A 12500-nucleotide genomic window follows, 5' to 3' on the forward strand; every position below is an offset into this window, starting at 1 on the left:
AAGAATGGAGCTGCCAGGTAAGAGGAAAAGAGGAAGGCCTAAGATAAGGTTTATGGATGTGGTGAGAGAGGACATGCAGGTGGTTGGTGTGACAGAGTAAGATGCAAAGGACAGGAAGAAATGGAAACAGATAATCTACTGTACCAACCCCTAATGGGAACAGCCAAAAGTAGAAGATGAAGAAAGGTGGAATGATAAAGGGATACAAGATGCAAACAGCATGTCCTACATAGACCAACTTAAAGCCCTGTCACTATACTCAGTTTCCTACAGACTGCTAAGAGGCAACCTGTGTCTGGCATATAAGGCATCCTCTGACCGATTATTGATGGATTTACTGCACATCAGCAAGTCAAATGGCATCAGAAATACTTTGCCTAGGGATCTAAACTTCTTCTACAATATCAATAGAAGGGTTTGGAGGGACAGGTATATTTCACAGATGATAGTGCCGCTGTGGAACTGACTCTCCATCCACATAAAACAAAGTTCATCATTGTCCATATTAAATGTCAATTTAGATCTATGGATGGCAAACAGAAAATTTCCCCCAGGACTACCCCCTGTACTACTAATGGGAAGGGGCAACTCCTAAATGCCTTATCACATGCAGGGGCTCTTGCTTAATTATCTATGGCATGATCCCAGTTATTCTCATTATGTGGAAATAATTATCAACCATGAGAAGATCAAGACTATTGTAAAACAAAATGGGATAGGTTGTTTTGAGCACAAAAAAGGAAATTTCTAGGCTTAAACTGTCCCACAAGTGCAGCTAGCCTAGAGCTTACCTCTGAATCTAGAAGCAGTTCTTAGCTCTATTCAACTTTCATTTATATTTTTGAATGTCTTCTAATAACAGTTATATTTAATATTTTCACTTCTTGCCTGTTGCTCCTAATGATTAATGATTTCCTGACTACTGGTCAAAAGATAGGGACCTTTCAATGAAGGTACAACAATCTCTGCTGACTGTATTTCCTTTTACCCCAGATCTTATAGGTTCATAGATTAGTACTAGGCTAACTTCCCTTGTGAGCCATTTTCAGCCTAGCCAATTATCCTCTGTGAGATTCAAACCCTGTACCTTGTGTTTGTAAGGCAAGCACCTTAACCATTAGGCCACCCTCCCAACTCCTTGCTCCTTAAATATAATCTCTAAAACTGATCAACCGAATTTATAGAATTTATAACCATGTATATAATGTATTATGTAGGCCCTGTGTTTGCCATGGTTTAGTTGAATAAATGACACAGTGGTCATGTTAACTTTTATCTCTGGTTCTAAATAAGAATAGTAAGGGATGCCAAGTGGACTCAGAAAGGAAAGGAGGGAGAGAATGAGAACTCTGCCAGCAGGTGAACTTGCTAAGAGGGAAAAAGGAATACTTTCAGGTAAATGTTAAATGAGGCACATCATATTTACTTATTTTGAAACATCCTGAACATATAAATCAGATTTGTTTGGAATAAGTAATTATTGTTGTACTTGTTAAAATGACTTCTGTAGGGCAAATTATTTTAGCTACAAAAATGTTCTTGGAACTGTTTAAAGGCATTTGAACTTGCTCAAGAAAGATGATGCTTCTATCTTTGAAAAGAATGATTGCATTACTTGTGGACAGTAAAATGTGTGTTAAAGAATGATGAGCCTTATTAAAAGCACTGTGATGACAAACGTACCTCTCAACCTCTTAGTGCAAGAGATCTGGACAAAGCCTAAAATAATGGAAGCCAAAGGCTCAAAAAGACAGGTACATTTTAAATATTGCTCTTACAAACTTAGAAAGTTGATGGAAAGACAGGTTCTGTGTCAAAACACATTTTCTGAAGGATTTAAAGTTGAAAACTCAAATGTCTGTCATTATTTAGTGACTTCAATCATAAGTGATTTTGCCAGAGAGTCAATAATTTCATAAGGAACAGACCAAAAATATGAGGTAAACATCTGGACAGTAGAGAGGTTTGATGATAAATATAAGATCAGAAATTGATTTTTTACAAGTAAATGTTACTTCAAAGAATTCAGTATTTGGCTATGTGTAACTCAGCAAAAAGTTTCAGAGTTAATACATAACAGGAAAACAGACAGACACACAATTTAAATATAGGAATAATGTGTTCTTAGCACTTACTTCCCATGTTATAACAAGTTCATGTCTTATACCACCACCACCACTAACTTCAGCTGGGGGTGTCTCCGGAACTGTAAAGAAAACAGAAATGTTAACATTGTCTATTAAGGAAAATCAGAAATGAACTTCTGTCTGCAAAATAGTAACATCTGAGCTTGTTACCACTGGTTAATAAAATGACATAATCTTACTTGATGAACCACACATTGTACTGTTGTGTATGGAATAGTTAATTTTCCATTTCACTATACTGCAGAAAATCATCTGATAAGAAAAAAAAGCATCTGATAAGGTGCCTGAAGTATCAAATGAAAGTATGCAAAACTTTTATCATATCTTATATTTTTACATTATACTAACATATTTGTCTATCTTCCTTCTTGAAGATAATAGACTAGAATGTTTTAAAACATTAAATACTTGCATATCCTTTCCAATAGAATCTGGAATGCAAAGTACTCCTATAATTAAAATAATATAGCAAATGAATGCTGTGTTTGGCAGACAGCAAGTATCAGGTGTTCTTTTATCAATGTAATTTAAAATGTATTAAAATTGTGTCCTTCGCAATTAGTAAGTCAAATCAATTTCAGAGGTTCACTGCAGTGGCAAATAAATGCTTAACATGTTGCTGTGACTGATAGATAAGACAGGAATTTCAGCCACATTTAAGGTTATTATTAAAGTATCATATGACACACTTCAAGCAATTACATTTAAATTAAACAGGCTAGACTCTAACACTTTTTTTCCAAGTGTAAGCATCTAACTAAACAACTAGCTATTATTATGTCTATCCATCCTTTTTTTTAGATCTGCGTGTTTAATATTTTTTTTTACTTATTATGCCTGCTTGTACTACAAGTCACTTTTTTAGAGAAAATTTCTTAGAATCTGAAAATTTAACTTGTTGAATTTCTTACAATATTTATATGAGAAAGAACAAATGTAAACTTTTTCTACCAAATATTTACTTATAATTATATAACACACTTCCTCTACTGTTTTGAAGATAAATGTATATTATGATAATTCTTTTTCTAATATGGAGAAGTTGCATTTAATTAGCTTCTAGACTACAGAAAACTTAACCCAAGCAGCAAACTATTTTAGCAATCTTAGCCTTTTTATCCTTCATTGCTGTCTCAAAAATTGAACAATTGTTTTTAATCTTTTGTGGGATGATCCAGAAGGAAATGAGGGTATAACTCTGTTTTATAAGCAATGAAAAGTTATTCTAATTGTGGGGAAAGCACTGAATAATAAATCTGTCACTTCACTATGTCTTACTTATTTGTTTATGGAAGTTTAAAGCTTAAAGTGTCTGTGAGACAATTTGCCTTATGGAGGCATAGAAGGCCAATGAGATTTTTGTCCTTAACAGCATGGAATGCTACAAATAAATCCTCTCGTAGAAATCTAAAATGATAAGGCATCAAGACTGTCTTGGTAGTCAAGGGTCTTTAGCTCAGTGATCTTTTAGTTAGGAACCTCTGATGCCTTTCTATGTATGTATGATATGTTTGGTCAGATAAATAGTAAAAAGGGGCATTGTATTCTATAACTGTTATGATCAGAACAGATTACAGAGAGATGATAACTTCTTTTGACATGGATGGAATAGTTTTTGCTATTAGTTGAGCTAAATGAAGGATTTCCTGACTACTGTTACAACATATTGATTACAGGACCGGGAATTTTCTATGAAGGAACAAAGGTCTTTAATGACTGTATCTGTCAGCTGCTACAGAGATTTGTTTACAAGTGGTGACAGTGCTACATCACTTTGCATTTAATTTAAGCCTGTTAATAGCATTACACTGATACGTACAGTTTTAGCCCTTGCTGTAGTACCTTAGTGAGAACTCGATTAAGGATGAATTATCTGACTTAGTGAATATCTACCCATTTAAACTCACATCTTGCTCTTTAAACAGAATTTCTAAAATTGATAAATTGAATTTATATCCATGAAGCTAGGCCTTCACAATCAACAGAAACCAAGTGAAATGCTCTGATAACTATTCTTCTTCTTTGTTTCTTGCCAATTGTCTTACCTTTTTATTAGTACTGTATCCCCTTTCATCTTTAGTGTTTCAAGTTTTGCAGAGCATACATACTGTTGTATGAGCTCTGCTACTGAATACTGTATCTTCTAATTCCAAGTGAAAGCATGCTGAGATTATACTAATAAAGGTGTTAAAAATTACATTTCAGCAGATGCCCTCAGCAGGTTTGAACCCTCTCAGCCACCATAATCCTTATTCTTTTTTTTTAAACTTTGAGTTACCTCTGATTAGCTTACAGTTCAATGCATGAATACTCCCTCCTCCTTTCTTTCATACTTCTGGTCTCAGAATTCAATTATTACAAATTCTAAGACTTGAAAGTGAGATTACATATAAAGGTGTCTGCCATATTCTTCTATCCCTTGGGTTAATATATCTCTTATTCCTCTGTTTCTTCATACTTTTTTCTTTACCTTTTGACAAGCAAGCCTTTCACTCCTGTGCATGCAAAAACTAATCGTTCATTCTCACTCAGTGTTCCTGACCTACTTATATTCCTAAAGTCTGGGAAATGTCAAGTCACTGCTAAATACTGTGCTTATGATCAAATTTCCATCTTTTAATACTACCAAAAAGCCTATCTTCTCTTTTTTCAAGCTCCAGATATTACATTATCACTATCATTTACCCTTTTTCCAATATTTTATTTGTCTTTTCATCTGTGCTTGATTTTCTCGAAATTAAATACACAAGTAATGTCTCGAGATAGAGATGGAATTATCAAATGCAGAAAAAAAAACGGACATGTTGGAATTCATTTTCTGAGTACAAAAATACATTCTCTTGTGGAAATGTATGACATGAAGAAAATTCTGTTAATAAATGACAAATGTGGAAAAAGTGTCAAAAAACGTACCAATAACCACAAATGAGGCACTGGAAGGTTCACCAGAATAAAATCCACCACTTTATTGTGAAAAAGTTGCATTGATGAAAATGCAGTGATTAAGTTGAAGCGTTCTGGATGTGTTTCATTTGAACTTTACAGCGTGTGTTCAATAAAGTGCTGGATTTTATTCTGGTGAACCTTCCAGTGCTTCATTTTTGGTTAAGAAAATTCTGTTCTAATACCTGCTGCAACTGTTGCTAATCAAACAATTAATTACAATTTTTCCAATTAACCTCCCCATTTAGTCCCATAGGGACCAAAGTATCATATTTAAGAATAAAAACAGACTCTTTGTATAACAGGTTTTCTTTCAAAAGAATTTCATCATCATTTCCAACAAATATTTGCTCTAAAATACAACCTTGAAGCACAGAAAAATCACTGCCATGTACATATCTGAAATGACATGCCAAAATCATGTATTCATTTTGCTTTTAATGTCCCTGATGTGTTCCATCAACCTCACTTTAAAACTTTTTTGTTTCACCAATAAAAAAGAAACCACACAGGTATCTTAAGGCATAAATGACCCCCTTGCTGTTACATGAAAAACATCCCTTTGGTACATATTTGATTTTATTCATGTTTAGGAACTTGATTTGGTTAGAAAATTTTGTGGCGGGTTATAATTATAAGTATGTTATGACCACTCAAGACTCTTCTATCAACTTTTTGGACAGAGAGTTGTTGCAGTATAAAAACGTAAATTTACGGATGATGGTTTCAGGCTGGTGACTAATTTTGGTAGCAATATAGGGTTTTTCGAGCATCTTATCAACAAACACTGGGACATCATTATGGCAGATAAAATATCTGAGCTAGTTCTTGCATATTGTATATTTTCTTGCAGAAGAGGAAAAGCTATTGGTAATTACTTTAACCATTACACGAAAAGTGTTAGACATAAAATGGACACACGGAGAACAATAGATTGCATCCCTGTGGTGGGTTGTCAACCATGTGGGGCATTGTTCTGGATGTAAGTATGTTTTAAAAACAAAACAATTTACATCTAAGAATATTCCCAAAGTTTTTGATATCCTTTCTTTTGGTGCTTGCTGTTCTGACTAGGTAGTTTCTTTAGCTACTTGCACATGTTCAGCTTTTTATGTAGGACAGACCTCCAGACAACTTAAAACTCAGATTTTTGAACATATGAGTGACATTAGAAATGGATACCTGTCTAATACCTTATATAAACATGTCCAGAAACATATTTCTGCTGTGTTTAATTTCACTATTATTGACAGGATTAATCTTTATTCATGTAATAAGTCAGGCTGGTATGGTATCCTGAATAATAAGGAATATTGAGATTGTGAGCTTTATTTTCACTGGGGCTCAATGAAGTAATGCTGTCTCTTTAAATGGGTGGTGATTCTTTAATGTTTTTTTTTATTACTTGTAAATTTAAATGTGGCATTGTTGTTTGGAAATGTAACACTGATGAAGGCATGGAGTTGCTGACTGGTTTGTTCCTTAATGAAGTAATATTAAATATTAAATAAATGTTTTTTCTGATTTGAAGTGCTGGCTGCTAGTGTTTGGATTCATCATTTTGCCTTTGCACTTGGCTGTACCTGCACAGACTTTTGTATTCAGTATGTACTGGACCAGAAACACATTTCCAGTTTATGAATTGCATTAGTCTGCATATTAAGTACTGGACATGTAGCCCAGACATTCCTTGTATGACACTGCTCACTATATTTACAAACATGGTTGACTAACTTTGAAGGTGTGTTGAATCTTATCCCTTCCTTATGTTAAGAATGTCTATTTTTGTGAACATATTAGCAGTGTGTAAGTACTACTGACTGAATCTAAGATCATCAAGTGATATTTGCGTAAATTGTATTTGCCAAAATAGAAGAGATTAAGTCTTCAGGTAGAACAATAAAGCCATAATGGACTTCATCTGTAATCACAGGAGACATAGCCACATGTCAACCTATCCTATTAAGTGTCAAAGTTGAAGAGGTCTGAAATTCCATGTTTTAATTGTATTACAAAATAAGTAGGCTAATAAAATTACTTAAAGTAATAATCTATGTTGAATTTTTTAAAAATACGACACTGACATAGCCTTGTTCTACATGGCAAAATCTGGAGGCTAGGAATCAATAAGATGATTCCCCACCTTAAATGTCATTAGCTAAATGGCAATAAAATCATAAATTTTCTGTCAGAATTAATAACGCACTAAAAAAGTTAGTAAGCTAATTTTTTTTGTGTGGGGGGGTATTTTGGGTTTGTCAGCTACACTTCTTTTGCAAGCAGTTAATATTTGTATCTCATGCTTTACTGGCACCTTTTGGGAAAAGTAGAATAACCCAATGCAATGAGGTTTGCTTCAGGCAGTGGCTGCAAACAGCATACTGAAGTCAAGCCCAGCGCCAACTAGTGTTATAAATACCATTACCTGACTGTCTGCTAGCCAAATAGGTGTCATTATTAAGAAATTTATCAAATTGTGGACTGAAAGCTCATCAATATGAGACCAAAACAGAAAAAAAATCAGCTTTCATAAATAAAATTTTACCACATTTGTTCTTAATCAACTATATTTTTGAGCAATTCCTGTCTAGATGGATCAGTTGCTGATCTATATAACAGAAAAATGGTGCACTACTTTCTGCATCTGATCTCAATATATATTTATAAAGGAGGTTTAAGGACGTGTGAAAAACTACTTGAGGTGTGACTTGTTATTAAGCAAGGGATTCAGATATAAGAGCCACAAAATAGGATCAGTGCTCCATTTTCAAAACAACAACCTGGAATGCAGGTATGAAACTTTTTTGCACACCAAGCAGATAGGGGAAGCACATTTTGATTCATTTTAATTTACTTTTACTGCAAATGACGTGGTGCTTTCCCTACAACAGCAGCAACTTGAAATACATTACACTGGTTGTTTTATCCATGCATTTGACAAGGAAGGGTGTGTTGCAGTTGTGAAAAAGCATGCATGTCTGCAGCAAGTGGGGACTGGCTTTATTGGCCTGGCAGTACCCATAAAGTCTTACAAAGTAAGAAGTAAAACATCATGAACTTTCAGAAGACGTAGCTGAAACACTGTTATGTCCTTAAGGGGTCATTTGAACATATCCCATGGGTCTCCACTATGGGTGGTTTAAGGTATTACACAGTGAAGACGCTAGATTAGCTGTTTTTTTTCCATGCAGTTTTTATTAAATGGTTTGTCTTTGTGCCATTTTTATCCTTCGGTTATGATTCAATTATGATTGAGTAAATTATCAAGGCTGGCCATACTAATGAGCACAAATTTAAATTTGCAGTCACCCATAATAGTCAATGGGGAGACTGCATAAAAGGTAAGGTTAGGTAAGTGTCTGCAAAACGATAGATGTGTCAGAGTGTTTGTGTGTGTGTGTGTGTGTGTGTGTGTGTGTGTGTGTGTGTGTGTGTGTGTGTGTGTGTGTGTGTGTGTGTGTGTGTGTGTGTGTGTGTGTGTAAGAGTGTGTATATTGGGGTAGGGGTGGCTGACATACCTCTCAACCTCTTTAGACTAACAAATAAACAAAGCCAGTAACACTGGGGGAACACTAGACACTAGGGGAAGTTTAAAAAAGTAGGACTAGAAGTCCAAACTACAGGAGGAGGAAATACTAGACACCGGGAAACCTTTACAATATGACTGAAAATCCACAATGCATGAGGGTGGGCAGACTCAATGGGCACTTACAATAGTAGTGGAAATCCATAATATTAGGGGATAGCAGATACTAGGGACACTCCTTAAATATTACTTTGCATCACTTACTAAGTTAATCGCAATGAAATAAAATATTTGAAGTCTGTATCCCTGGCACAGGAAGCAGCTCATTAACATATTAGAGCTTTAGTCTTCTGTGATAACTGTAGACTTAGTCGAGCAAGAGATTTTGTGCCATGATTTATTTTCTGAATAATAACAAACGAGAAAGTCTAATCTTTGGCAATATGGACCAACTGTAATGGTCTATGAGTTACAGAGTTACAAAGGAGTAGGTAGGTACAACAGGTAAATTCATAAGTATTCTGCAAAATCTAGATGGGATGGGGAAGGCTGTATCCATATGTATGTCTTGGAAGGCTGCCATACCTGTTAACAGCCATGCGCAGGACTTCTGGACAAAGCTGGGATGAACACTAAATGACACCAGGGGACTTTTTTAGATATTACTGTTAGTTACTTATCAAGTTAATGGAGCAACAGATCTTGCATCATGATGCATTTGCTGAAGTACAAGAATAGTGAAACTGTCTGGCATTATTGACTGAATGTAATCATCTATGATTTACAAGGTCAAAATCATGACTGAATGTAATCATCTATGATTTACAGGGTCAAAATCATGACTGGATGTAATCATCTATGATTTACAGGGTCAAAATCATGACTGAATGTAATCATCTATGATTTACAGGGTCAAAGTCAGGGACACAGTCTAAACTCAGACAGGTAAAATGTATGCTGGTATGTGCCTGAATATGTGCATGCATATCGAAGAATGAATGGGGGAGTGTCTGTGCCAACAAAAAGCATAGGTTGACAGGGGTGATCACCACAGGGAAGTTCTGATTAGCACTAGTGATAACACCACAAAATTGCAGGACATTCATATTAGCAAGTAGTGAGGAGTTTGCTTATTGCAGCTAACATGTCTCTGAATTGCATTTTACGTGATGGAGAAATAGCCCTTTTGGCATCAGCAGTTTGGGCCCATAGTGGAGATTCTTTCTGAATTGCAGCATTATCATTTGAAGTTAAGGGGAAATTCAGTCTAGAATGGCTTTTGTAAATAGGCAAAGCTCTACTTTTGCAAAACAGCTGAAACAAATGTGTAGCTTACAGCTCTCTTTAAGTGAAATAAAGAAAAGTTATTATAAATAAAGAATATCAGTGTTTTATCAGATCTAAAGAAGTATGATCTTCTGTATAAAAGTGATCTTTTCATTCTTTGCATAAGTTGATGTATTAAAAATGAGATTACAAATTATTTTCATTAAAATTCAAGATGTAGCTACTCCTTTCTTTTTCTGGGTAAGAGTACACTTTTCCAACCATCTATAGATAGTCTTGAAAGTAACATTCCCTCAACATTTCATGAATAAATGTTGAACCATTTTGGACAGATAGACTTTCAAATGCAAAGTGTACAAAGAGCCCACAGCTGCCAGTACTTAGGCCAGTTGAAAATGCTCAACAGTTAAGGAGTTGTTTACTGTGTATTTAACTGAAAATGTTGAAAATAAAAATCACTCCTACTCAATGTGCTTTTGTGCCACAAAGAACAGTTAAATTATAATTTCTCTGGAGAGCTTTGCAAATCATCCATGTGCATGGGTCTTGCTAGCTGCCACAGTTTCCTTTTACATTCTAAAGTCATACCATAGCTACATTTATTATGTAATTTATTGTCAATGTGTGCATTCGTGTCAGCAATTAATGGTAGAGTAACTAATTATAAAACTTCTACCCTGTTTACCAAAAATCAAGTCCCCCAGATGATGTTTGACAGCTATCAAACACTAAATGTGAGAGAAAACTCCACTAAAAGTGTACTAGTCTTTCTGTCAAACATTTCCTGCCCCACGTCCTTGCTATACTCTCATATTTTTAGGAAGAAACAGTATCTTATGCATAAAGTACAGTTGTGTACAAATACCATAAATGTAGATGTTCGAGTGTATTCACTGTTGCAGTCATCACACTTGGGTTATCTGCTTGCAGTAGCCCTCAGTCGGCCTGATTATCAAAATCTTGAGTCCTGCATCGGTTGCTGTCTCATCTTCCATGACGTCAGGTCAACAGGGGTATAAAGCATGTAGCCAGCACCATTACATCAGTTTTTCTTGCCTCAGATGTCAGGTGCCCCCCAATGGGAAGCAATTAAATATATATATATATATATATATATATATATATATATATATATATATATATATATATATATATATACATGGATCTACCTGACTAGATTGACAAGTCAAAACAGCGACAACAACTTCACCGACACCAAATCATCGACAGTTCACAAACACGACACCTCATACACTCGACACATCATAACAACAAACAAAACAAATCCCCTGTCCAAAACCCACACACACAACACAAGCACACCAAAATCCTTACAAACCAACACTAACCCTTACAAACACAACTATCTACAACCCTAACCAAAACCCTAACCCTAAGGTCCGTCACTATCGCACACTCACCTAACCCGCGCCCTAACACTAACTCACTTAACCCGCCCCTAACCCAAAAAATATCACTACTGCACCCTTACCTAACCCGCACCCTAACCCTAACTCACTTATCCCACCCCTATCCCTACAGACCGCCAACATCGCACACTTACCTTACTCGCACCCTTACCTAACTCGCGCCCTAACCCTAACTCACTTATCCCACCCCTATCCCTTCAGACCGTCAACATCGCATACTTACCTTACTCGCACCCTAACGTCCGTCACTACCGCATACTTACACATCCTTTCCCTATCTCAGTATTTTCAGCGTCGGATTTTTTCCTCCGTCGGTCTTCTGACTTGTCGATCTTCTGAGTCGTTGTCGCTGTTCTGACTTGTCAATCTAGTCAGGTAGATCCATATATATATATATATATATATATATATATATATATATATATATATATATATATATATATATATATATATATATATATATATATATATATGTATATATATATATATATATATATATACAAGGTTATACCTCCAACAAAAAAGCAAATACAGCAAAAAGCTTTTAAGCATAGTATAAAGGAATAGAGGTATAGCCAAAAGAAGTAAGGGGGCTGGAGGGAGGGTAACCAGGACAGCAACAGTGAATACACTTGAACATCTACATTTATGGTAAGTGTACACAACTGTACTATGTTCTTTGGGTTTCACTGTTGCAGTCATCACATTTGGGTAGATTTCCAAAGCTAAAGATGGGAGGAGGAATTTAAATAGCATTAGGACCAACTATAATGCCCTGCAAGACTGCAGTGGCAAAACCAGCTCTGGATTTAGAGAAAATTGGCAAATGGTAATGCTTGGTGAAAGTATGTACAGAACTCCAGGTAGCAGCTTCTAGGATGTCCCTGGTAGGGACACTTCTGAGAAAAGCTGTAGAGGTAGATGCAGCCCTGGTAGAATGTGGTCTTATCCCCTGTTCGATAGGTTTTCCATGGTGCTTATAGCAGAAACTAATGCAATGGCCTATCCATTTAGAAATGGTTTTCTTTGAAATGGCTTTCCCCTCTGCCCCTGCAGCAAATGCCACCAACATCTGTTCAGATTTCCTGAGAGGTTTAGTCCTGTCCATGTAATATATAAGTTGTCTGTGCACATCTAAGGAGTGCAGTATACATTCCCCTTTGTTCT

The 12500-nt window shown here is 35.7% G+C and overlaps 1 protein-coding gene across 1 annotated transcript in view; it reads right to left on the reverse strand.

Annotated features, from left to right (window-relative positions):
• The window catches only part of LOC122807067 (contactin-3-like), a 2190808-nt gene that overhangs the window by 93474 nt on the left and 2084834 nt on the right, over positions 1 to 12500 (reverse strand). Inside the window, exon 17 of the mRNA XM_044077995.1 lies at positions 2136 to 2206. Coding sequence (XP_043933930.1) covers positions 2136 to 2206 — 71 coding nt within the window. The remainder of the gene's footprint in view (positions 1 to 2135; positions 2207 to 12500) is intronic.

Source organism: Protopterus annectens, chromosome 7.part0 (genome assembly GCF_019279795.1).
Source record: "Protopterus annectens isolate FY-2018-M chromosome 7.part0, PAN1.0, whole genome shotgun sequence".
In the NCBI taxonomy this organism is placed as follows: Eukaryota; Metazoa; Chordata; order Ceratodontiformes; family Protopteridae; genus Protopterus; species Protopterus annectens.